General features: G+C 43.0%; 1 protein-coding gene across 7 annotated transcripts in view; it reads right to left on the bottom strand.

The window, feature by feature from the left end:
• The window catches only part of LOC136699218 (ribonuclease inhibitor-like), a 58,409-nt gene that overhangs the window by 13,837 nt on the left and 18,457 nt on the right, over nucleotides 1-26,115 (bottom strand). For 6 of the 7 annotated variants that reach the window (XM_066673742.1, XM_066673745.1, XM_066673747.1 and 3 more), the window contains 4 exons: nucleotides 16,559-16,648; nucleotides 11,834-11,999; nucleotides 2,671-2,844; nucleotides 2,362-2,535 (listed from right to left, as the gene is read on the bottom strand). In XM_066673742.1, coding sequence (XP_066529839.1) covers nucleotides 2,362-2,535; nucleotides 2,671-2,844; nucleotides 11,834-11,999; nucleotides 16,559-16,648 — 604 coding nt within the window. Of the gene's footprint in view, nucleotides 1-2,361; nucleotides 2,536-2,670; nucleotides 2,845-11,833; nucleotides 12,000-16,558; nucleotides 16,649-18,301; nucleotides 18,462-26,115 lie in introns of those variants that run through there. The other variant, XM_066673749.1, reaches the window with a different exon arrangement.

Genomic DNA, 26,115 nt, shown 5'->3' with positions numbered 1-26,115 from the left:
ACTTTCACAATGGCATAGGACACTTTTTTACACAGTTTTTTAATCATTTAGGAACACTAGGTAAGATTTGAGGATTTTTTCTGCTCCTGGGGCTCCCCCTAGTGCAATTAACTTTTATAGCACTGTAATAAAATTGGTAGGGAGGGGGAGGGAAGGGGTTGTTTCCTACCCTCCTCCAAAAATGACGTCTGAGCGATGAGTACCAATAACAGAGGTCCTATTCTCCCCGTTGCAGGTCAGTGAAGCATTACAATGATTTTGACGCTGTAACTTTAAGGTAAAAATATTACATAGTGTTCCTTTAAGTTCTCTGTTTTGTCTACATAGTTGCAGAGTATAGTTTGAGCAATTTCTGCAATTCTGAAACACCTGTTTTTTTAAACAGGCTATGGTTTTGTTTCCCTGACTTCTTGTCTGATACTTGTTTTTGTCTTTTGGACTTACCTCAGTGACTCTGGCACCCCATACTCCCAGATCACGCGTGCCCCCCTATATCTCGAGGCATGTGGTCATATGTCTTCTCCAGATCCACCAAATACATGTGTAGTGGAGTAGCAAACTCCCATACGCATCAGTTATCTTTGAGGGGGTAAAGAGCTGGTGCACAGTTCAACAGCCAGGATGGAAACCACATTGTTTCTCCAGAATCTGAGATTTAACTCAAAGACTGATACTCCTTCCAGTTCCTCGGTATAGACTTTCTCACGCAGGCTAAGTGTGATGTCTCAGTAATTGGCATATATTCTCCGTTCAACTTTTTATAAAAATGATGTCCACCTTCTCAGTTTTCCAATCCATAGGCACTGTTCCTCAGGTCAATGCAATATTACAAATTAATATCAGCCATGACATCCCTGGTATCCAGGGACTCCAGCAAATTCCATGCAAATCTCACTCCAGGGCCTTGCTAATTCCTACACAGCTCTTTATTTGTTTTGCTCTGGTGTCTAGAGGAACATAGGTCTTGGATCCTCTGTAGAGTTCCTCCTGCCACTGCCGCCTCAACAGCACTCACTTGCAGTTTGGATCAGGAATTCTGTAAATCTGCTTTGTGACTAAAACTGTTGTAAAAAAAGTGCTCTATAAATAAAATTGCACTGAAAAATATAATTGTATTATGTTGCAACATTTAAGGTAAAATGGAACAAACATTGCCTAAAATCAGCATAGCGACACGTTAGCAACCACCTGGAATACCATAGGAATGGCCCAGAAACATCTTACCAACCAACTTGATTACCATAACAAACACCTAGAAACAACTCTCCGACAAATGAGGAACATCATTGCATCCAACAGCAGGAGTTAGAAGCAACCAACTGTGAAATATATGCTGCCCAGTGAAAACGTGTCTCCATTTTTGTGGAGATTTAGTTTACTACATCAGTTAAACACAGCAGCTGTCCTTCACACTGTGTCACTGTCATGATTTTCATGACAAAGAGAAATGCTCCAGAATTACTTGAAATGAAATCTTTTTAACATTGACTTCCATAAAAAGTTTTTTTTTATTTATTTTTTATTATTCTCCTATAAATTTACTGTTTTGCACATGAAAAATCAAAACAAAATAACACACGTTTTCCTTTGGACAATATTACGCTTGATGTTTTTCTTTTTTACTTTATGCTTATATTCATTTCAGTTCTTTGAAAATTTAAAAAATGCAATTATGCATATATTTAAGGTAAAATGGAAGACGTAGTGCCTAAAATCAGCAGAGCAATACCTGAGCAACCACCTGGAATACCATAGCAACGGCCTAGAAACATCTTAGCAACTAACTTAATTACCATAACAACCACTTAGCGAGGGAGATTGGTGCCACTAACAGCAATTAAAAGCAACCTAGCAACTGTGACATATATTGTCGTTGTCCAAAGAAAATCATGTCTCCATTATTGACCAGTTTTTGTTTACTACATCATTTGAACACAACAACTGTCCTTCACACTGTGTAAACATTTAATGATGAATGGACAAAGAGGAATGATCCAAAATCTTTTTACACTGACTTCCATTGAAAGTTATGAAGGTTTTTTTTCTTCCTTCTCCCATGAAGTTACTGAGATACATGTATTTCTTTGCACAGTGACAATATTACACTACATATTTATTTTTTAAAATCCATTCAGCTCTTTGCAATCACTGTATTACCTTCAGGAAATGCAAATCTCATTCTCTTTGCTATTTTAGAGTGAGACATTATTTACAGAGAGACACAGTCACTCTTCAGAAACATAAAGTTGGTTTCAGTTCATTCAAATTGGATTTACTCAGTCATTTTATAGAGTTCATATAGGATTTATGTAGAAGAATTATATGTCTTTGCAGTCAATAATAAATTCACAGAGTACTGACCTGAGTTTCTCCAGTTTACAGTGTGGACTTTTCAGTCCTTCAGAGATCTTCTCCACTCCTGCATCCCTCAGGTCATTTTTACTGAGGTCCAGTTCTCTCAAAGAGCAGTTTTCTGACTGTAGAGCTGAGCTCAGTGTTACACACGACTGATAGCCAAGTTTACACACAGGAAGTCTGCAAAAGAACAAGAAATACAACAGATTCCACAAATCCCTCAGTGGAGGATGTTTTAATTATTATATACAAAAAATATATATCATATTTCTGTAATGCTGCTATAAACTCCATATAATATACATGAATACAGACCTGAGTGTCTCCAGTTTACAGTGTGTACTCTTCAGTCCTTCAGAGATCTTCTCCACTCCTGAATCCTGCAGGTCATTGTTACTGAGGTCCAGTTCTCTCAGAGAGCAGTTTTCTGATTGTAGAGCTGCAGTCAAAGTAGTGATGGACTGTTCAGAGAGATTACAGCCTGCAAATCTACAAGAGACAGAGCAAACACTGTGATTAAAACTGACACAGACAGGACAGAGTTACTGATTCAGGTTAAGTTTAATTTCCGCACTCTCTCTCTCTCTCTTTCAGCATGACTCTTAACACTCTTATTACACTTATGACTCTTTGTACACACACAACAAACCCACAGACAGATGTGAACAGAACACATCTCAGCTGCATTGTGTACAACACAAAAACATTAGATTCCTCTGGGTTCTTGTATTAAAACCTATTTCTAAGGTTTATATTTTAACACTAATGCTGGAAAAGGAGAACACTGTGTTAGAAATGGCATTATTGTTGTGGTTTTGCTGACTGTACATGAATATTTACAAACAGGCAAAACAAAAATGTGCTAACTTGCTAAGTGGTGTATGTGAAAAGCTGTGGTCAGTTCACTGGATCATATTTAATAGTCATATCATTGCTGAATTAGGGCCGGTTACAAGTGTACCCAAACACAGTCATAAATCATAAAAACTCTTCAAGTCAATTGTAATAGAATAAAAATAATGAGGACACAAAGTCTCCACACTCCTGCAAGCACAACAGTTTTATATTAAACAAACCAACATTAACCACGTATTAACTTTTCCATCCGTTTTCTGTAACTGCTCCATTCTGTTCAGGGTCACGGTGGGTCCTGAATTTACCAGTCCATCACTGGCTATCCCACATTCACTCAGTCACTCACGCAGTCATTCACACCTGTGGACAGTTTCACACACTCACCACCTTTGAAAATTGTCATACAGCCACTCTGCCTACCAACATGTGTGTTTGGATTGTAGGTTGAGAGCAGAGCATTCAGAGGAAACCCACACAGACACAGGGAGAAAACACCACACTTCTTACTGACAGTGACCCGAGGTGAGGTTTGAACCCATAAACCCAGGACCCTGGAGCTGTGTGACAGAGACACCTGTAGCTCCACTGTCAGGGGACTGGGACGGTCATGGCTACACCTTACTTCTGTGGTTAGTGGAAGATATTTGTATTGCTTATGAAGTGTGTTTTAGGTCATTGTCCTAATGGAAAATCAAAATATGGTCTATGTGAGGGTAGGGTTCATTTTGCTCCCTCCTCTTTTTCCTGGTGGTAGGCTTTTATTTTCCTTCTTCCTGTCCATCTGGGTTGTTAGCTCCTTGATGCCCCAGCCACCCCCCCCCCCCCCCCCCGCAAATGAGCCCACAACTCTCCACTGTAGTTCCTGATCTGGTTTGCCTCTAGCTGCTGCCTGAATCTCATGTTGGTAACCCAAGCTCTGGGCTAAGGTAATATTGTTTTTATTTTATTTTATTTTGTATCTATTGTGGCTAGAAGTGATGGTCCTTTTTAGTTCTATTATATTATAACATTTCAGAGTAGTTTTTAGAGAGCGAGAAAGTGAGACAGAGAATTTAATCCTTATTTCAACAGAAGCTGTCACCTAAAAACCACTAATATATCACTAGACTCTGGACAGTAAATTAATTACGGGAGGAAGTTTTGGCCAAATTTGGTAAAATTATTAATTTGCATTAAATAAAATTAACACGCTAAAAGTTTCCAGTGACTAGTTTAATATTTCCTGAATTTATAGGAAGCCTTAGTGGTTTGGGGAAAGGAAGTACTCTGGAGGTATGTTGAATTTAGGTGTGGTTAACATTGTATGGTTGTTGGTGTGTAGTCCTGACAAAGGTGTGAGTCCTGTGGAGCAATCTCCTCAATTTCTGGTCAGAAAGCAGCCGGAGAGCAGAGGAATAGGAAAGAAAACACTATTCTGCTAGCTGTCAAAGAAGATAAACAGCCAGCACGTGAGTCTGGTCACATTACTCCAGGAGGAGGGGACCCGAAACCATGCAGGACTGGAGGATCACTATTGCAAGGACAGATCTCCCTCCACATGTGCCTTTAAAAGCAACTCTCACAGAGCAACTAGGGAGTGTGGTTATATTCCATGAGTGGATGGTACTAACATTTGTCTTCCCTCCAACTTACTCTCTTAGATGACTGACTGTGAAAGGACTGCTTCTCTCTTTGGACTCCTGATCTCCACCGGCTGAGCACCCTTCCTCAGTTAGTAACCTGGAGCTAACAAACTCTTCCTTACTTTCCCCCCAACCCAAGACTTCCACAATAAAACCTCCTTAAGAATTAAAACCTACATGTGTGTGTGTTTCCTGGCCGACTGGTACATAGCACCGGCTCACAGTACATTGTTTGGTGTGTGCCTGCTGGATGCTTCTTTTTCTCTTCCTCCAGGCTCCCTTCAAGAGAGGCTAGTGATCTGAGCAATGGGGATCCTCATTCTAGAGAAATTTCTTCCTGCTTTTGGTAGTGGATTTTAAAATGTATCTTGGGTAGCTATCTTTTAGAATTTTGGATCAAAATAAAAGTAATGCTACTCATATCTTGTGATTGTTGAATAATATTTATGACTTGGAAGATTATCTGCTTATCTTACATTTTTCCACTGCATTTTCATTTTTGTGTCTGTGCCAAAACACAATTCCTGAAAGCTGTATTTTGGTCTCATCTGATAATGGAACAATGGTGTTTTGTACATCAACAGGTGCTTTCTTCCCTCTGCTTGTAACCCTTCAAAAAGACTTGTTTTATTCACAGTTCAGATGGTAGTTTGAGAGAAGAACCCAACTAAAGTCTGACGTAACGAATTCCCCAGCTGTAAAACTTGAAGTGTCCTCAGCTACTGGATCCATCCTCCTCAGAGTGTGTAGAGTCGACACAAATAAACATCCTCTTCTCGGCTGATACTTTACATCTCCAGCTGCTGTAACTATAAATTTTGTTTTGAAAACTGACATTCTCATCTTCAACTGTTATATTCTGATGTTCGCAGCTCAAAAACTCTTTGTCTCTCACCACTGCTCTATTCTCTGGTCTTTCTCAGAGTGATGGAGGACTGAGGGAATCTGTCCTTTGTCTCAGTTGTCTTCTGTTTTTTGTGTTTTGTCTGCTTCTGTTCCCATTGTCTGCTCACTGTGTTTGCTATGGTTCTGTCACATCTCTTTCTCAATGTATTCTTGTCTGTTTTTTCAAGTCACAGCCCAAATACTGTGCCATTTAAAAGTCCACATCTAGCCAATTACACTCCACATTCCTGGATGTGTTCTTTCTCCACCCATAATATCGAGGATGCATTGAGACATGACTTATGTAGATCTAAGAGTGTCAGATATCCCAAAATGCATTTTGCACTAATCTCAGGTTTTCACTGAGTCTTGTTCACTGACTGTTTCAGGTTATTGTTCTAGGATTCTGTATTTGTTTGTTTCTATAATTGTTCCATTTTTCATTTCTTGTTCTTTGTCTTTGCTCCATGTTTGTGTGTTATTCCCTGACTTTGTTCTTGTGTAGTTCTGATTTTTAGGTGTTAGATTTAGAATTTAAATATGCAGAGAGGTTCATTACTGCATTTGGAGAGAACAGTTTATGCAGGTGAAGCCAGGGTTTCCCAGGAACTTCTCAACCAGACAGCAACACTTTTTGCAAAAATAAATAAATAAATAAAAATAAATAAAAAAACACCAGACTGCAAAATGTCTTTAAGTGTGTGGTAGACTTGTCTCTCACCAAGAGGTTCACTAAACAAAAGTAGCCCCTGAAAGCCTTTTTATAGCGCAGAGGGGGAAGAATTTTTACATGCTCGTGTGGCAAAGCCCAGTGTCTAATCAGATCACACCTGTAATCTTTATCTTCCTGAGATATAACTGCATGCCCAGTTGTGAGGTAATCTGTGGTGCATTTTTTTACACACACACACACACACACACACACACACACACACACATAAATAGAGGGCAGTCATATAAGGATGGCCTCCTCGTTTCTCCACTCAGCTCCACTGGCTCTACATGAGCACTCTTGTTGTACAGTTACAGACTGTAGCCCTGTATCTGTTGCTCTGCATATTTTTCAGCACCCATTCACTGGTACAAGTGGATCAGACACAGCAGTGCTGTTGTAGTTGTTAAACAGCGTCCACTCGCTGTCCACATTGTTAGACACACCTACCTCACTGGTCCACCTTGTAGGTGTAAAGTCAGAGACGGTTTGACATGGGGCTTCTGTCACAAGGCTGGTCCATAGGCCTCTAAAATGTTAGTTTAATTTTTCCTGTACAAAAGCTTTGCCTGAACGCAGACCTTTTGACCTAGGGCCTTCAAGCCCAGTGTACTCCATATCCCTGTGGCTCAATGTGAATCTGGCTGCCTCAACTCAGCCACAGCTCTGCTTTATATGGGCTGCCCCATACACCCTGCCCCAGGGTAATGTCAGCACACCACCAAGAAGGACGAAACACATCCAACAGGATTAACTGTGGGCGCAAGAGGAAGCTGTCTGAAAGAGATGTTCGGGTGCTGACCCGGATTGTATCCAAAAAACATAAAATCACGGCAGAATTAAATGTGCACCTCAACTGTCCTGTTTCCACCAGAACTGTCCGGCGGGAGCTCCACATGGTCAATACACACGGCCGGGCTGCTGTAGCCAAACCTTTGGTCACTCATGCCAATGCCAAACGACGGTTTCAGTTGTGAAAGGAGCGCAAATCTTGGACTGTGGACAATGTGAAACATGTATTGTTCTTGGTCCTTTACTGTTTTCCCCACATCCGGGAGAGTTACGGTGTGGAGAAGCCCCAGAGAAGTGTACCACCAGACTGTCGCATGCCCAGAGTGAAGCATGGGGGTGGATCAGTGATGGTTTGGGCTGCCATATCATAGCATTCCCTTGGCCCAATCCTTGTGCTAGATGGGCGCGTCACTGCCAAGGACTACCGAACCGTTCTGGAGGACCATGTGCATCCAATGGTTCAAACATTGTGTCCTGAAGGCGGTGCCGTGTATCAGGATGACAATGCACCAATACACACAGCAAGACTGGTGAGAGATTGGTTTGATGAACGTGAAAGTGAAGTTGAACATCTCCCATGGCCTGCACAGTCACCAGATCTAAATATTATTGAGCCACTTTGGGGTGTTTTGGAGGAGCGAGTCAGGAAACGTTTCCCTCCACCAGCATCACGTAGTGACCTGGCCACTATCCTGCAAGAAGAATGGCTTCAAATCCCTCTGACCACTGTGCAGGACTTGTGTAGGTCATTCCCAAAACGAACTGACGCTGTATTGGCCGCAAAACGAGGCCCTACACCATACTACTAAATTATTGTGGTCTAAAACCAGGTGTGGTCTAAAATCAGGTTTCAGTTTCATTCTCCAATCCCTGTATATATATACACATACAGTGGAACCTCTACCTACGAACTTGATCCATTCCGTGACCCGGTTCGTAAGTGGAAAAGTTCGTTTCTCGAGTCAATTTTCCCCATTTCAAATAATGGAAAAGCAATTAATGTGTTCCAGCCTCCACCCCGAAAGTCACCCTTTTTGCACTGATATATGTTTACAACACTCTCAAATTAGTAAAAAAATACACGTAGCATTATTAAAAATAAAAGAGAAATACAGTGGTAACAGTAATAAAAAAGAAATAAAAAAGTTGTAAGCGGTTACACATTGCTACCTTGAAGACGTGACGACTGGCTGGAGGAGTAACACAGGCACTGTCTGTATGATGCCAATGCACCTACAAACTTGTGTTTTTGGAACACAGGAGGAAACCAGAGCACCCAGAGAAAACATACGGGCACAGGGAGAACACAGACAGTCACAAACACCATTCTGTAACATGCATAACATACTGTAAATGACCCAGCAAAGTCCACTGCTCCATAACACTTTATTTGAGGCTCTGAGCTTTTTCTAGAGCTTCTTTATCTTGACTCGCCCACAGACACTGTCAGTGTTCATGTTGAACAACCTACTATTCTTTGGTACCATTCATTCATTCATTCATTCATTGGTCCAGAGCTGACCTGGAATCACTGGGCGCAAGGCAGGAACACACCCTGGACGGGGCACCAGTCCTTCACAGGGCAACACACACACATTCACTTACTCACACCCTCACACCTATGGACACTTTAGAGTCACCAATCCACCTGCCAGCATGTGTTTTTGGACCATGGGAGGAAACCGGAGCACCCGGAGGAAACCCACGTGGACACAGGGAGAACACACCGAACAGACAGTCACCCGGAGTGGGACTTGAACCCACAACCTCCATGCTGTAACATATTGTAAATGACCCATCAAAGTCCACTGCTAGATTTTTCTAGAGCTTCTTTATCTCGACTCGCCTACAGACACTGTCACTGTTCATGTTGAAGAACCTACTATTTTTTTGGTACCAGCTGGGTCCAAAATTTCTTGTTCGGGAAACAATTTATGTTGGTGTAAACATGCAGAACAGTTACAGATTAAGTTCACAAATGGACTGAACCAGTCCCATGTACAGACCCACTGCAAAAAATTTGAATATCAAGGAAAAGTTGATTAATTTCCATAATTCCATTCAAAAAGTTAAACTTTCATAGATTATAGATTCAGGGCCCACAATTTAAATGATTTCAAGTATTTATTTGTTTATTTTCACATAATTTGTGCTTCCAGATCATAAAACCCACGAAAACAGAATTTCAAAAAATTCTCAAAAATACTTTGGAGAAATCAGCCCCAACCCAGAAGTGGGTCAAGCCACTTCTGAACCTGAGCCAACGTAGGAAGCGTCTCTACTGGGCCAAGGAGAAGAAGGGCTGGACCACTGGCCAGTGGTCCAAGGTCCTCTTTTCCGATGAAAGTAAAGTGTGCCTTTCATTCGGGAATCAAGGTCCAAGGGTTTGGAGGAAGACGGGTGAGGGACAGAACCCAAACTGCTTGAGGTCCAGTGTGAAATATCCACAGTCAGTCATGAATTGGGGTGCAATGTCTGGTGCAGGTGTCTACCAGAATGTTTTAGAGGGCTTCATGATTCCTTCTGCTGAGATTCCTTCCTGGCCCCTGTCCATGCCGCCAGATGCCAATGCCATCACCGTGCTTGACTGGCTGGCCAACTCACCGGACCTAAACCCCATTGAGAATCTAAGGGTTATTCTCAAGAGGAAAATGAGGGCCACCAGACCCAACAACAAAGAAGAGCTGACAGCAAGCATCAAGGAAATCTGGGCTTCCATAACTCCCAGGCAATGCCACAGGCTGATTGCCTTAATGCCACGTTGCATCAAGGCAGTGATTAAAGCAAAGGTATTCCCCACCGAGCATTGAAGATTGACATATCGTTTTAAGAGTACCATATTTTGATTGATTTGATTTCTGCAAAAACTGAGAAGTAGTTTGGGCTGATTTCTCCACAGTATTCTAATTTTTTGAAATTCTATTTTCGTGGGATTTATGAGCTGGAAGCCCAAATTATGTGATATTACTTATGTAAATAAACACATAAATACTTGAAATGGTTTAAATTGTGGACCATGCATCTATAATCTATGAAAGTTTTTGAATAGAATTATGGAAATTAATCAACGTTTCCATAATATTCAAATTTTTTGCAATGTGTCTGTATGTGGAAAATGTCTAACAGTGGGTTAGTTTCTGACAATATACAGCACCTGCGAACGCGGGTTCTGAAACTGTAAACTGCCATTAACTGCTGAAGTTAGTGATGGTTGTGGGTGTCCATGGGTCTGAATATTTGGTTTTACATGCAGTGTTATGTTTTCATGATTTGTTCTGTGATTTTCTAATTATAACTACCACATAATAGTGTACTGGACAATGGGCTGTCCCACTTTCTTGAACAGGAGTGACCTCTGGGCTGCATGGAGAGCACAGTGGATGCAGGTGAAGCAGGAGGCACTAAAGCAGCTGTGTGTTAGATGCTCTCTTCATTGGCAGCTGTGCTCTCTGCAGTGTGTTTGAAGGAAGAAACCTGAGGAGCTGAAAGGGAAGCACTGTCCTCTCCAGAAGGGGAATGACCGGACTGGGACAGTTGTTCAGGCTGGGAATCGTGTCATTACTCAAACCACACATACTCTGAGCTACTGTATATGTATGAATGTGATTATTATTAATTTTAGTATTAGTATTAATAATACTATCCATAACTGCCCATTCTAGTTACCAGCTCATTCACATAAAGTTCTGTCATGAAACTTTTTGTCCCGCCTCCTCATGTGCTGCACAGTGAAATTAAATATGTTGCATTAAGTGCTGAAATGACTATTCTTAACAAGTTTAATATTTTTTTACTTAGTATGAAAACTTAATGTATGTAATCTATAATAAGAGGCTAAAGCTATCACTACAGGACAAAAAAAAAACATGTTTTTTTATTGTTAAAAATATCCTTAATTCTAATTCAGATCCAAACATGTTTTGGAGACTTCCACGAAAAAAGCAATTGTCCTTCAGCTGAAACTCACACTTTTTTCAAGCATAAGAATATATATTCTGATGAATCACAAATACCGATATTCACTATTATTTGGAAATCATCAAATGTGAATATTTAATAAATAAATCAGGGCATCATCGAAATCATCATCGAAGAATATCAAAATTGAATAATCAAATATCCTTATTGTATTGACTGGTTCATGCTGCACACAGGAACAGCACAGGCTTTTAATGGACTCCTCCTCCTTCCTCTTATATCCATGCTTTAGGACCACTCTGTTTTCATACAACATGCTTCACGCAATACATTGCTATACACTGGGAAGCCTCACACACAGGCCGCGCACTTTGCACGGCAATGTGGCAGCAACACATGCCAAGGGCAAACCTACTCCTTTCTCTCAACAAACACCAACAGACAAAACATAGTTCAGTTTCTGTGGCAGAGAGTGCACTGACGTCATGAATAGGCTGGCGGTGTATGTGAGACCGAGAGCACATGTCTGCAGCCAGACCCTGCTGTTTAATTTATCATAAGCGTCCAGAACATCTCCCTGTTTTCCTGGGCCTGGGGATGACTGATATTCTTCAAAAAGCCAGAGGGAGGTTAGTGTAATGTTCTTTCACTGGTCTGTATCTCTGTTAGTTATAGATGTTTAGGTGACACTCACGGAGCTGTTCTGCAGTTAGAGATCACTGGGATGAGTCTCTGATAACCCTCTTCTGATGTGCTGTATTTCTTCAGGTTCAGCTCCTTCCTCACTTTCTCTGAATGTAGACGGAAGTAGGCTATGGCTGAGCACTCTGTAGGAGACAGCTGCTTTTTAGAGCGTTTGTCTGGAGTTAGAGAGAGACAGGGAGAGACACTGCTGTCATTAAGATTCAGAGTGGCCTTTATTAATTATTAATTAACTATGTTACTCTGAGATAGAGTGGCTATAAAAAGTCTAAACACCCCTGTTCATATGACCAGTATTGTGGTGTAAACATTTTTCAGAATACAGTTTTATCTTAAATGTGACATATAGTCTGTACCATTTAATGGAAAAACAATCTTGACTATTTTTTGAAGGGAAAAGGTTAAAAAAAAAAAAATAATAAAAAAAAATAAAATAATAATAATAATAATAAAAACCTAATAATGTGGTTGCATATGTATGCACACTCCTAAACTACAGAATTTCCAGGAAAGTTGGGACACTGTGCAAAATGAAAAAACAAATTTAAATCATGTGCAAATAATTTAAACCCTATATTTAACTAACACTATTTTAAATGTTGAATCTGACAACTTTTTATTGTTTTTTGAAAAATACATGCCCATTTTAAATTTGCCAGCAACATGTTCCAAAACAAAAATTGGGAAATGAAACAAAAGACTTGAACAGTTGTGTAATACTACAGTAAACAAATCAGGTTTTTTGGCAACAGGTCAATTACATGATTGGTTTTAAAAAGAACATCTCAGAGAGGAAGAGTCTTTCAGACATAAAAAAGGGGAGGGGCTCAAAGAACAAGACCCAAAACCAGTATTAGCTGGCTGTGGTCTTCAGGCCCTCAGACGGCACTTCATTAAAGACAGACACGTTTCTGTCATGGAAATCACTGCATGGACTCAGAAACACTTCCCAAACCACTGTCAGTGAAGAAAGATTGTTGCTGCATCCAATTGTAAAGAAGAAACCATATAAACAGGCTCCAGAAATGTTGGCAACTTCTCTGAGCCTGAGCTTAGGTTCATTTACCATTCAGGGTGTTTACATAGCATTTTATTTACATTTTTCAGCATTAAAAGCAAGGCTGAAGTCATAGTTTCTTACTCAGATTTCCCATCCCATCTTAAAAGCTTCTCTAAATTAAACCTGTAAAGTTTTTTTTTTGTTTGTTTATTTTCCATTCAGGGCATTTACACAGCAGTTTATCTACTTTTCTCATTTTTATTTATTTATTTATTGGCATTATATTAAGGTGTTATATTAACTACTGCAAAGGGAGAGCCTGAGTTCACTGCTGCTTGGCTTGCCATGACTCATTCAGTCGCTTTTTTTTTGTCCCACATGCTCCGGAACTGTAGGAGGCTGGCTTCTCTACCCTCCTGGCCAAGGGAGAAGGCTTCTATTGTCTAGGCTCCAATGAGGAGAGCTCTCTAATGCCACTGAACCATGCTCTTTTGCGCTGTCACTGCACTTCCTTCATACCGACAGAGAATGGCTACACTCTATATCTAAACAGTGAGTCCCCTGAGCACATCGACTGCTCCTGTTCTCCCTAGACTTCTATATTCTCTGTTGGTTTTTACCATTTGTGTTGGTGTTTGTGGACCTCTATAAGCATTTTGGATGATGGAATAGCACCAAGTAAATATGATTTTTTAAATGATTATGAATGGATTAACTGTTGGATTGACTTGTCTGTATCTCTCTTGTAATTGGTGAATTCGTGCGTCCATCAATGTTTTTCTCTGAAACTAACCAATAGACTATCTAGAAATCACTAAGGACTTACCCATCCCTTCAGTTACCCTCCATGTTTTATTCAGTCAATGTCGGAGGAATAGCTTGAAAAAGATTACAACCGCTAAATTTGGTGCGGCACATTTGAAAAGGAGTGACGAGGAGAACGGCGCTTCAGAGACTGAGGGGTTTTATCCATATGACGAAGAGGAATACGAAAACAAATTTTATACATTTGAAGATGGGTAAGTGTATTTTACAAAAAACTTTTCCTCCTAATGTATCAGTAATGGCGGGCGTAGTCTTTGGCTAAATGCTGCTTATGTGCATGAACAATGCATGAACTGATGTGATTCAGTAGTCATGAACAACGACAAAATTCTGTCCTTTAGTAATGTTCACTTCTCATTATAAAATTCATACCGAAAGAGAATGGATACACTCTACATCTACATTCTTCCTAGACTTCTATATTCTCTGTTGGTTTGTACCATTTGGGTTTGGTGTTTGTGGACATCTGTAAGCACTTTGGATGATGGAATAGCACCAAGTAAATATGACTTTTTAATTATTATTATAATAATGTTCCATGTCTGAGTGACATGTTAATGATAATGTTAGCGTTTATGGATGTTATGAATTTGTTTTTTTTTTTTATAAGTTCTGTTGGAGTGAGTCAGTCTGAAACCTGACATATACAGGTTTGGAGTAGCATGCTGCCATCCAGACAATGTATTTTTCTGGAAAAGCTTTGCTTATTTCAGAAAGCCAAGGCCAATTCACATTCTGCTTGGATTACATCAGCATGGCTTCTAAGTAAAAGAAGAGAACTAAACAAGTCCAGACCTGTCACCCACAGAAATATTGGTGCATTATAAAACAATAATAGCATTCAGTCTTTTGGGGTAAGAGGCGTCAGTGTTGGGTTATAGAGGGGTAGCTGTGGCCTAATGGGAGCAACTGTGGTTTAATTGGTGGCAACCATTGACAAACGATTAGAGAAGCAGGCTTGAATGTTGCTGGCTCAATTCCTAAAAAATTGTGGGTGGTGAGAATGAAAGAACAGCAATGTCGTCCCTCAATCCACGACTGAGGTGCCCTTGAGCAAGGCACCTAATCCTCATCTGCTCCCCGGGCACTGGGAATGTCTGCCCACCACTCTGGGTGTGCCCATAGCGCACTAGTGTGTGTGTGTGTGTGTGTGTGTTTTCATAGCCACAGATGAATTAAATAGAGAAGAAACATTTTGTTGTACAATGAACAATAATTGTGCATTTACACAGTATTTTTCTACATCAGAACCCAAAAGAACTATATCCATGTGAATAGGTTCTGGAAAAGATGTGTTCTGACGATGTGTGCTACCTTGAAATGTTTGCTTCCTTTTATGACGAATTCATTCCTTTTTCTGAACTCCTGAACTGAGATCACAGGATTGATTGAGTCATTCAGCTTTATTCATACAGTAAACACCTCTTATGAATGTATGACACAGGGCTGAAGGTGCGATTGTATGGATTAAGATTACTGTCAAAAATAAATGTGTGCATGCTAATCTACATTCACAGTTTTGTGTGTGTTCTGTAGCAATACGACTTCAAAAATACATGATTATAAAGACTTACTCATACGACTTGAATTATTACAGGTACGACTTCTAGATTACAAACAAGATGTCCTTACTCCATATTGGACAGAGAAATGGTGAAATGCCACGTGTGGCGTCACAATTAACAAGCAGATACCATCGATTTTGCAGACTCAGCTTGTAGAGAAAGTATATTACTTGATGTTTTAGGCTTTTGCGATGGTATTGTTTCTGTATCGGTATTGAGGCAGGTATCGTATTGAAAGTAATTATTTAGGTATCGTGACAACACTACTTGGTATTGTTTAATTTCCTAAAACATCAAGACAATAAATAAATAAATAAAGACAACTTGTTTTGTATTTGATGGTCAACGCATCATGGTGTCAAAGTTCAAAGTCTTGGCTTTAGGCTGAATACACACTTAAAGAGCGCTGACTGTGAGGATTGTTAAACATCATTAAAAACTGTTGGCCCTGAAAATGTATCTCTCACACTGAGGTGCGAGGGATGAAGGAGATTCCATATCTCCTTCATCCCTCGCACTTCATTGTGAGAGATCCATTTTCAATAATCACAGATACATTTTATTTAAACAAGATTAATAAGGACACAATCAGAAATGAGACTAAACATCTAAGGGAGACAAACTAAAACAAAGAACTAACAAACTAACGACTTGGGTCTTCCCCACTTTAAAGCAAAACAAGTGATGAAAAGTAACACAGAGACACAGGGAAAAGAGAGACAACAAGAGGCACAGAATTGAAAGAAACAAGGGAAATTGACAAAGAAACTTGAGAGACATAAACAAAGACTCAAACAGAGATATCTAGGAAATAAAGAGGCACAAGAGAGAGCTAGAAACAAACAAGTAACAGGCCCCTAGACAGCAAACAAAAATGGTGGACAAACATGCAGGAATATAAATTATCTAAAAACACAAAACACCTGGGATGGGGACACATGACAGGGGAAGGTGCTAACACAGCACAAGAACCAGAGTTGCACATGGGGCAAAAACAAAGAACCATGTGACCACAAGGCCCATGGAAAACAGGACCAGACTGATACTGATGTCCTCTGACTATGGAAAAAAGTCAGAGCTGGATGAAGAATACACAATGCAATAAACACGATTTAGTGACATGGCCGACAGGTACAGCACTGCCACTGCTGCAGGTGAACTGTAGCTGCACTGTAAGAAACTGAGGGACAGGAAGTATAACTGTAGTCTCCATGAAGTGTTGAATTTACACCACAGAATATTTTCTGTTCACACACAAGATGCAGTGTCTGCCAGACTGTTTTAAATATTTATATTTTAATCATGAAGTGAATGTATTCAGATTTACCTTTTATGATCCATGCTGCAAATGCTGCTAATAAAATGACAGCAACTAAAAAGCAGATGATGGCGATCTTCCAGGAATGGAAACCTCTTCCTGAAACACACAACAGAGGAATGTTTACTGAAGAACATACAGATTTACTGACTATGATGATCACAGGTGGTGTATGTCATGCTGAAAATGCCCAAAAATGATTCGAATAGAATTTGAAAGAATTATTTTATCAGTATCGTCATAGAAATCGGCTTCAACTACTGAGAGTGGCTATGGACTCTTACAGTCATTGCTCACCTGTCTCACAGTCTACTTTCCTTAAATACCTTTTAACATATTTACATAGCATGTCATCATAAGACTTCTAACAGCATTTGATGGTTTTCATTAGCCTCTTAACATGGGCAGTTTACATGCATAGTGTTTTATTTCTGCTACCCTTATTAGGAGTCAGAACACTGGAAAATTAATAAAATATTTTTGGCATAAGAAATCAGCCTGATTGGCCTGAAGGGGGCACTATAGTGAAGGTAAACACATTCCTCTTTGTATACTCTACCCTGTGAGTCATAGGGATGACTCATTTTTACTCCATATTCCTTGGGTCCTGACAAACAAATGGTCAGTAGAACCACTAAATGCCACCAGGATGCAGAATTCATATTATATATGAATGTTTCAAATGTTGAAACTGAGAAATTGTATTGTTTTATGAAAAATATTGGCCCATGTTAAATTTGATGTCAGAGACACATTCCAAAAAATGTTGGGATTCACCTCTCTGTGAAAGACTGCATGGGCAAATAATGAAAAAATTCAAGAAACCAAAACCAGCATTAGCTGGCTGTGATCTTCAAGCCCTCAGATGGTATTTCATTAAAAATAGATAGGTTTCTGTAGTGGAAATCACTGCATGGGCTCAGAAACACTTCCCAAACCTGTGTTTAATTTTAAATTATTTTTGAAAATCATGGCTGCTTCCTCCTCCAGGCTCCAACCTCCCTGATGGTGTGGTGGGGGGACATAAGTGCACATGGCATGGGTGAATTGCACGTGTGTGAAGGCACCGTTAATGCTGAACAATATATAGTTTGGAACAACATTTTGCCATCTGAACAACATCTTTTTCTAGGAAGACCTTGTTTATTTCAGTGTGACAAGACCAGTCCACATTTGACATTAATTACAACAGCGCGGCTCCTTAGTAAAAAAAAATCTGGGAGCTAAATAAGTCCAGACCTGTCACCCACTGAAAACAACTAGGGCTTTATGAAACAAAAAATTCAATAATGGAGCCCCAGAGCTGTTGAGCAGCTGAAATCCTGTACCATGCAAGAATCAGAAAACAGTTCACTTTTTACAGTGAATGGCCTCCTCAGTTCCCAAATGCTTACAGAATGTTGTTAAAGAAGAGCTGATGGACACAGTGGAAAATCACCTTATACACTAGATATATACTTATATATTATGGGCAGTCTCCACTCCACACACACACATTTTGGCTGAGAGTGTGAGCGCTGGCGCGTGTAGCTGCCGCTGCTCTACGGTTATTTATTTATTTATTTGCCCGCTGTCTCCTATCTCTACTTTTTCGCCATGTGGATTAATGACTTGACTGTAAGGTTTGTCTTCGCTTGGGCTGTATTGTCCACAGTAATTCATCCATCTGAAACCTTACACCAGGTTTCAGCTGCTGAACTTCAGCTGCTGCGGTTCCACCTGCCCCTTGTGCCGCCAGTACTTCACATCTACCTGGACATCGCCCGGCCTCCTCGGCGCAGATACATCCACCGCGGATCCCGACGGAACTTCCACATTGACGACTCCTTGGCCATAAATACCATCCATCCATCCATCCATTATCCACCGCTTATCCGGGTCCGGGTCGCGGGGGAAGCAGTCGGAGCAAAGAAACCCAGACCTCCCTCTCCCCAGCCACCGACTCTAGCTCCTCCGGGGGTATACCGAGGCGTTTCCAGGCCAGTCGAGACATATAGTCTCTCCAGCGTGTTCTTGGTCTGCCCCGGGGCCTCCGCCCCGTTGGACATGCCCGGAACACCTCTCCAGGAAGGCGTCCAGGAGGCATCCGAACCAGATGCCCGAACCACCTCAGCTGGCTCCTCTCGACGTGGAGGAGCAGCGGCTCCACTCCGAGTCTCTCCCGGATGTCCGAGCTCCTAACCCTGTCTCTAAGGGAGAGTCCAGACATCCTGCGGAGAAAACTCATTTCAGCCGCTTGTACCCGCGATCTCATTCTTTCGGTCACTACCCAAAGCTCGTGACCATAGGTGAGGGTTGGGACGTAGATTGAACGGTAAATCGAGAGCTTTGCTTTTTGCTCAGCTCTCTCTTCACCACAACAGACCGGTACAGAGCCCGCATTACTGCTGACACTGCACCGATCCGCCTGTCAATCTCACGCTCCATCTTTCCCTCACTCGTGAACAAGACCCCGAGGTATTTAAACTCCTCCACTTGAGGCAGGATCTCACTTCCAACCTGGAGAGAGCACTCCACCCTTTTCCGGCTGAGTACCATGGACTCGGACTTGGAGGTGCTGATCCTCATCCCTACCGCTTCACACTCGGCTGCAAACTGGTCCAGCAAGAGCTGGAGGTCCCGGCTCGATGAAGCCAACAAGACCACATCATCTGCAAAATGCAGACATGGAATCCTGAGACCACCAAACCGGACACCCTCCGCCACTTGGCTACGCCGAGAAATTCTGTCCATAAAAATTGTGAACAGAACCGGTGACAACGGGCAGCCCTGACGGAGTCCAACTCCGACTGGAACCACTCGGACTTACTGCCAGCCATACGAACCAGACTCCTGCTCTGTTTGTACAGGGACTGGATAGCTCGTAACAAAGAGCCCAGTACCCCATACTCCCTGAGCAACCCCCACAGAATACCCCGAGGGACACGGTCGAATGCCTTCTCCAGATCCACAAAACACATGTAGACTGGTTGAGCAAACTCCCATGCACCCTCCAGGATCCTAGCGAGGGTAAAGAGCTGGTCCTGTGTTCCACGACTGGGGCGGAATCCGCATTGTTCCTCCTGGATCCGAGGTTCAACTATCAGTCGGACTGTCTTCTCCAGTACCCCCGCATAGACCTTACCGGGGAGGCTGAGGAGTGTGATCCCCCTATAGTTGGAACACACCCTCCGATCCCCCTTTTTAAAAAGGGGAACCACCACCCCAGTCTGCCAGTCCAGAGGCCCTGCACCCGATGTCCACGCGATGTTGCAAAGACGTGTCAACCAGGACAGCCCCACAACATCCAGAGCCTTGAGGAACCCGGGGTGAACCTCATCCACCCCCGGCGCCCTACCGCCAAGGAGTTTCCCTACCACCTTGGCCACTTCAGCCCCAGTGATAGACGGGGCGGAATCCGCATTGTTCCTCCTGGATCCGAGGTTCAACTATCAGTCGGACTGTCTTCTCCAGTACCCCCGCATAGACCTTACCGGGGAGGCTGAGGAGTGTGATCCCCCTATAGTTGGAACACACCCTCCGATCCCCCTTTTTAAAAAGGGGAACCACCACCCCAGTCTGCCAGTCCAGAGGCCCTGCACCCGATGTCCACGCGATGTTGCAAAGACGTGTCAACCAGGACAGCCCCACAACATCCAGAGCCTTGAGGAACCCGGGGTGAACCTCATCCACCCCCGGGGCCCTTCCGCCAAGGAGTTTCCCTACCACCTTGGCCACTTCAGCCCCAGTGATAGACGAGCCCACCCCCTCCCCCCCCCCCCCCCGGGGTCCCCAAGCTCTGCTTACTCTGCGGAAGACGTGCTGGTGGGATTGAGAAGATCCTCGAAGTATTCCTTCCACCGTCTGGTGACGTCCGCAGTCGAGGTCAACAATTCCCCACCCCCACCATATACAGTGTTGGTGGAAAACTGCTTTCCCCTCCTGAGTCACCTGACGGTTTGCCAGAAACTTCTCGGAGCCGACCGAAAGTCGTTTTCCATGTTCTCACCGAGCTCCTCCCACACCCGAGTTTTTGCCTCAGCGACTGCCGAGGCCGCAAGCCGCTTGGCTCCTCGGTACCTGTCGGCTGCCTCCGGAGTCCCCTGAGCCAACCAGGCTCGATAGGACTCTTTCTTCAGCTTGACAGCCCCCCTCACCCGGGGTGTCCACCACCAAGTGCGGGGATTGCCACCCCGACAGGCACCGACAACCTTGCAGCCACAGCTCCGTTCAGCCACCTCAACAATGGAGGTCCGGACCATGGCCCACTCGGACTCAATGTCACCAGCCTCCCCCGGGATGCAGTCAAAGCTCTGACGGATGTGGGAGTTGAAGATCTTTCTGACAGGTTCCTCTGCCAAACGTTCCCAGCAGACCCTCAGCACACGTTTGGGCCTGCCAGGTGTGTCCGGCATCCTCCCCCGCTATCTGATCCAACTCACCACAAGGTGGTGATCAGTTGACAGCTCAGCGCCTCTCTTCACCCGAGTGTCCAGAACATATGGCCGCAGGTCAGATGATACGACTATAAAGTCTATCATCGAAATGCGGCCTAGGGTGTCCTGATGCCAGGTGTACTTGTGGACACCCTTATGTTCGAACATGGTGTTCGTAATGGACAAACTGTGATGAGCACAGAAATCCAATAACTGAACACCACTCGGGTTCAGATTAGCGGGGCCGTTCCTCCCAATCACGCCCCTCCAGGTCTCACTGTCATTACCCACGTGAGCGTTGAAGTCCCCCAGCAGAACAATGGAGTCCCCAGAATGAGTGTTCTCCAGCACTCCCTCTAGGGTCCCCAAGAAGGCATGGTACTCTGAACTGCTGTTCAGTGCATAAGCACAAACAACAGTCAGAGCCCTTTCCCCGACCCGAAGGCGCAGGGAAATTACCCTCTCATCCACTGGGGTAAACCCCAACGTACAGGCGCTAAGCCGGGGGGCTATGAGTAAGCCCACACCTGCCTTACGCCTCTCACCCTGGGCAACTCCAGAGTGAAAGAGCATCCAGCCCCTCTCAAGGAGATTGGTTCCAGAGCCCATACTGTGTAGAGGTGAGCCCAACTATATCTAGCCGGTACCTCTCAACCTCGCGCACCAGCTCAGGCTCTTTTCCCACCAGAGAGGTTACGTTCCATGTTCCAAAAGCCAGTTTGAGTAACCGAGGATCAGAACGCCAGGGCCCCCGACCCCGACCGCCACCCGATCCACAATGCACCAGACCCGGATTACTACCTCTCCCACAGGTGGTGGGCCCATGGGAGAGTGGACCCATGTATCTCCTTCGGGCTAAGCCCGGCCGGACCCCATGGGTGAAAGTCCGGCTACCAGGCACTCGCCAAGGAGCCCCTCCCCCAGGCCTGGCTCCAGGGTGAGGCCCCGGTAACCCTGCTCCGGGCAAGGGAGGCTGTGTCCGTGTTCTTGTCTTTTTCATCCGTGTCTTTATGGATCACTCTTTGTCTGGCCCATCGCCTAGGACCAATTTGCCTTGGGAGACCCTACCAGGGGCTATTGCCCCCGACAACATAGCTCCTAGGCTCACGCAGGCACGCAAACCCCTCCACCACGTTAAGGTGGTGATCCAAGGAGGAGGATCCATATATACCATCTGGTCTAAATCTTGTCGCCCTTGGAGAAACCCTGACAGGAAAGTGGACTGTGCTGTCTTAGTCAGGATAGCTAGATCGGGTAACATCATTGAATCCACGGACCATTGTGATGTTAACGTCGGGCTTCTCAACACTCGGTCCCTCACGGGTAAAAGCCTTCTCCTCCGGGACATCCTCATCGACCGTAAGTTTGACATTCTCTGTCTTACTGAGATGTGGCAACAACCAGGGAATTTTTCCCAGCTGAATGAGCTAACGCGGGCTGGGTTTGTTTAAATTTCTCAGCCGCGTGTTACTGGTCGAGGAGGAGGTATCGCGATATTTTACCGTGAGCTGTTGAAAGCCACCACACTCATTTTACCTGTTTACATCACATTTGAAGTATTAGCCATACAGCTGCATGGTCCAAAACCAACTGTTCTGGCTACTATCTATCGTCCTCCCAAGCCTAATAAGGATTTCATAAATGACTTTTTAGCATTTCTCACTTTCTTTTGTTCACATTTTTCCAATATTATTCTGCTTGGTAATTTCAACATAAATATGGACAATGTAAACCACACCACTACTAAGGATTTTACATCTTGCCTGGACAGTTTTGGATTACAACAGCATGTCAACTTCCCAACTCACTCTAAAGGACATACCTTGGACCTGGTCTGCTGTTCTGGTGTAACTCCACACAACTGTACTGCCAACGAACTCCCTGTCTCTGATCATTCTGTTATTTCATTCAAAATCAATATGGCTTTATCGAAAAATAGACCACCACGTACCATTACATATCGTAATATCAAAAATGTTAATCTAACCTCACTTTTATCAGGTATTGACAGTCTTCCAAATCCGAGTAATTCAGCCACCACTGGTGATTTGGTTCAACTCTATAACACTGGACTTCAATCTCTACTGGACTCACGCGCTCCTTTAAAAACCCGGACTGTCTTTTTCACCCATTCAGCTCCTTGGTTCACATCTTACCTACATCAGCTCAAAGCTACTGGACGCCAGCTGGAGCGCCTCTTCAAGAAAACTGGACTCACAATTCACAAGGATCTTTATCATAACCATCTCCTTCTATATAAAGACAACCTTCGCACAGCAAAATCTCAATACTTCTCCAAACTAATTAGAGCTGGTGATGGAAACACATGGGCCTTGTTTTCTTTGGTCACCTCCACTCTCCACCCACCAGACTCTTTACCTTCTCATTTCTACTCTGCCGACCATTTCAACTTACTAATGTCATTCTTCAATACCAAAATAGATCTGATACACCAACAATTGCTTCCCGACACTCTCTGTATATTATTTTCACCAGTTCCAGCCCCTTATGTTCACCCATTTACTACATTTCAACTTCCAACTATCTCCAATATCTCTGATCTCATCCATAAATCTAAACCTTCCACTTCTCAACTTGACCCTCTCCCAACACCCCTGGTTAAAGTATGTTTATCTTCACTATTGCTTCTGATAACTGCCATTATTCACTACTCCCTCACTTCTGGATCCGTCCCTTTGTATTTAAAGTCTGCTGCAGTCACCCCTATTCTTAAGAAACCCGGTCTAGATCCTAACAACTTCAATAACCTTCGTCCCATCTCTAACCTACCTTTTCTTTCAAAAATCCTAGAGAAGACAGTTGCCTCTCAGATTCTTTCCCATCTCTCTAATAACCACTTCTGTGAGCAGTTTCAATCTGGGTTTCGTCCTCATCACAGTACAGAAACAGCTCTCCTCAAAATAACAAATGACCTTCTCACTGCAGCAGACTCCGGTGTTTTATCTATACTCATTCTTCTTGACCTGAGTGCAGCATTTGACACCATCTCCCATTCTATCCTCCTCCATAGACTATCAGCCATCAGTTTTTCCAACACACCACTGGACTGGTTCACCTCATATCTTTCTGACCACACTCAGTTTATTCAGTTAAAGACATTCACATCCCAGCCATCTCCTCTCACTTCCGGTGTTCCTCAAGGCTCTGTCCTTGGTCCCATTCTCTTCATAATCTATCTTCTCCCCCTTGGTCATATCTTCCGTAAACACAACATCCAGTTTCATTGCTATGCTGACGACACCCAGCTCTACCTTTCTAGCAAACCCACTTCCTCTCTCCCTCCCACCTCCCTATGCAATTGCTTAGAGGAAGTCAAGTCTTGGTTCTCCTCCAATTTTCTCAAACTCAACAGTGATAAAACAGAGGTTCTCCTCATCGGTTCAAAATCCATCCATCCATCCATTATCTGTAACCGCTTATCCAATTTTAGGGTCGCGGGGGGTCCAGAGCCTACCTGGAATCATCGGGCGCAAGGCGGGAACACACCCTGGAGGGGACGCCAGTCCTTCACAGGGCAACACAGACACACACACACCTACGGACACTTTCGAGTCGCCAATCCACCTGCAACGTGTGTTTTTGGACTGTGGGAGGAGGTTCAAAATCCACTCTTGCAAAAGTAAACAGTTTCTCCATCCCCATTGACAATACTTTTGTTTCCTCCTCCCCTCAGGTAAGGAGTCTGGATGTCGTCCTTGATAGCACTCTGTCTTTCCAAACCCATATAAATAACATTACTCACTCTGCATACTTCCATCTTCATCATATCAATCGTCTCCGTCCTTCCCTCACTCCTGACAATACTGCCATCCTGGTCCACTTCCTGGTCACATCCCGTCTGGACTATTGCAGTTCTCTTTTATCTACTCTCCCCTTCAAGTCCCTTCATAAGTTACAACTGGTTCAGAATGCTGCAGCCTGTATTATCTCTAGAACTCCATCCATTGATCACATCTCCCCTGTTCTTCAACAGCTCCACTGGCTCCCTGTTAAATATCGCATTGACTTTAAACTCATATAGCTTACATTTAAGGCCATCCATCACCTTGCTCCACCTTACCTCACAGAGCTCCTCCACATAAACAGACCCAGCCGGACTCTTAGATCCTCCTCATCCATCAGTCTCACTGTCCCTCCAGCCCGTCTGACCACCATGGGGTCTAGAGCTTTTAGCCGCACCGCCCCCCGTCTTTGGAATTCCCTCCCACCGGACATCCGTAATATTGACTCCCTGGACATTTTTAAATCACGCCTCAAGACCCACCTGTTCAGGACGGCATACAGTTTTTAGCCTAGTCCTTTGATTTTTGGTATCTCTTTAATTAGCCTGCTTTAATTAGCTTTGTTTAGACCTGTTGTTTTGCTTTGATTTTCTTATGTAAGAAAGGCGCCAAAAATAAAATGTATTATTATTATTATTATTATTATATGCTACAACCTTAAACAGTTGTATATTACCTTTTGTGTGCATGTGAAAAACAAGTTTACACTTGTCTGAATATGTGAACTTGTAATAAATATGCTTTTACAAATTCACATTTCTGAAGGTGTAATAAACATTTGCAGCTGTAGAAATGTTTTGCTTTTCATTTATTGTCTGTAACTGCTTATGCAGTTCCACACTCACACACCTATGAACACTTTTGAGTCGCCAATCCACCTATCAACATGTGTCTTTGGACCATGGGAGGAAACCAACTTGAACCAACAACCTCCAGGACCCTGGAGCTGTGTGAGTGTGACACCTACCTTTAAATCACACATGCAACATAAAAACACTTACAAAGCTTACAATCACTGCATGATTCTGTGGTTTCAGTTTGGAAAAACATTTAAAATTGACACACAAGTGAATCAGGCAATGTTTTATTATTCTTATTGCACTGTATCAAATGATTTAAACATTTTACTGCTTCAAAACTTTGTTCAGTCCAGCTCTCCTTTTTGTCCCTTAACTCTGCTCTCCTGAGTTGAAGCTCTGGTCCTGTTCAGATTGTTATTCTGTGTTTGAAATTTCTCTTCAGCTTCTAGTTAATTTCAGGTCTTCATTGTGCGCTCTGATTTTGTGGCAAGTTCTGGTTAATTCACATATTATTAGTTTGTTTCCTGCTTTTTCACCTGCTCAATTCC

Source organism: Hoplias malabaricus, chromosome 6 (assembly GCF_029633855.1).
Source record: "Hoplias malabaricus isolate fHopMal1 chromosome 6, fHopMal1.hap1, whole genome shotgun sequence".
Lineage (NCBI taxonomy): Eukaryota > Metazoa > Chordata > Actinopteri > Characiformes > Erythrinidae > Hoplias > Hoplias malabaricus.
Note: the sequence above shows the minus strand (reverse complement) of the source record. Positions and strands in the feature narration are given on the sequence as shown.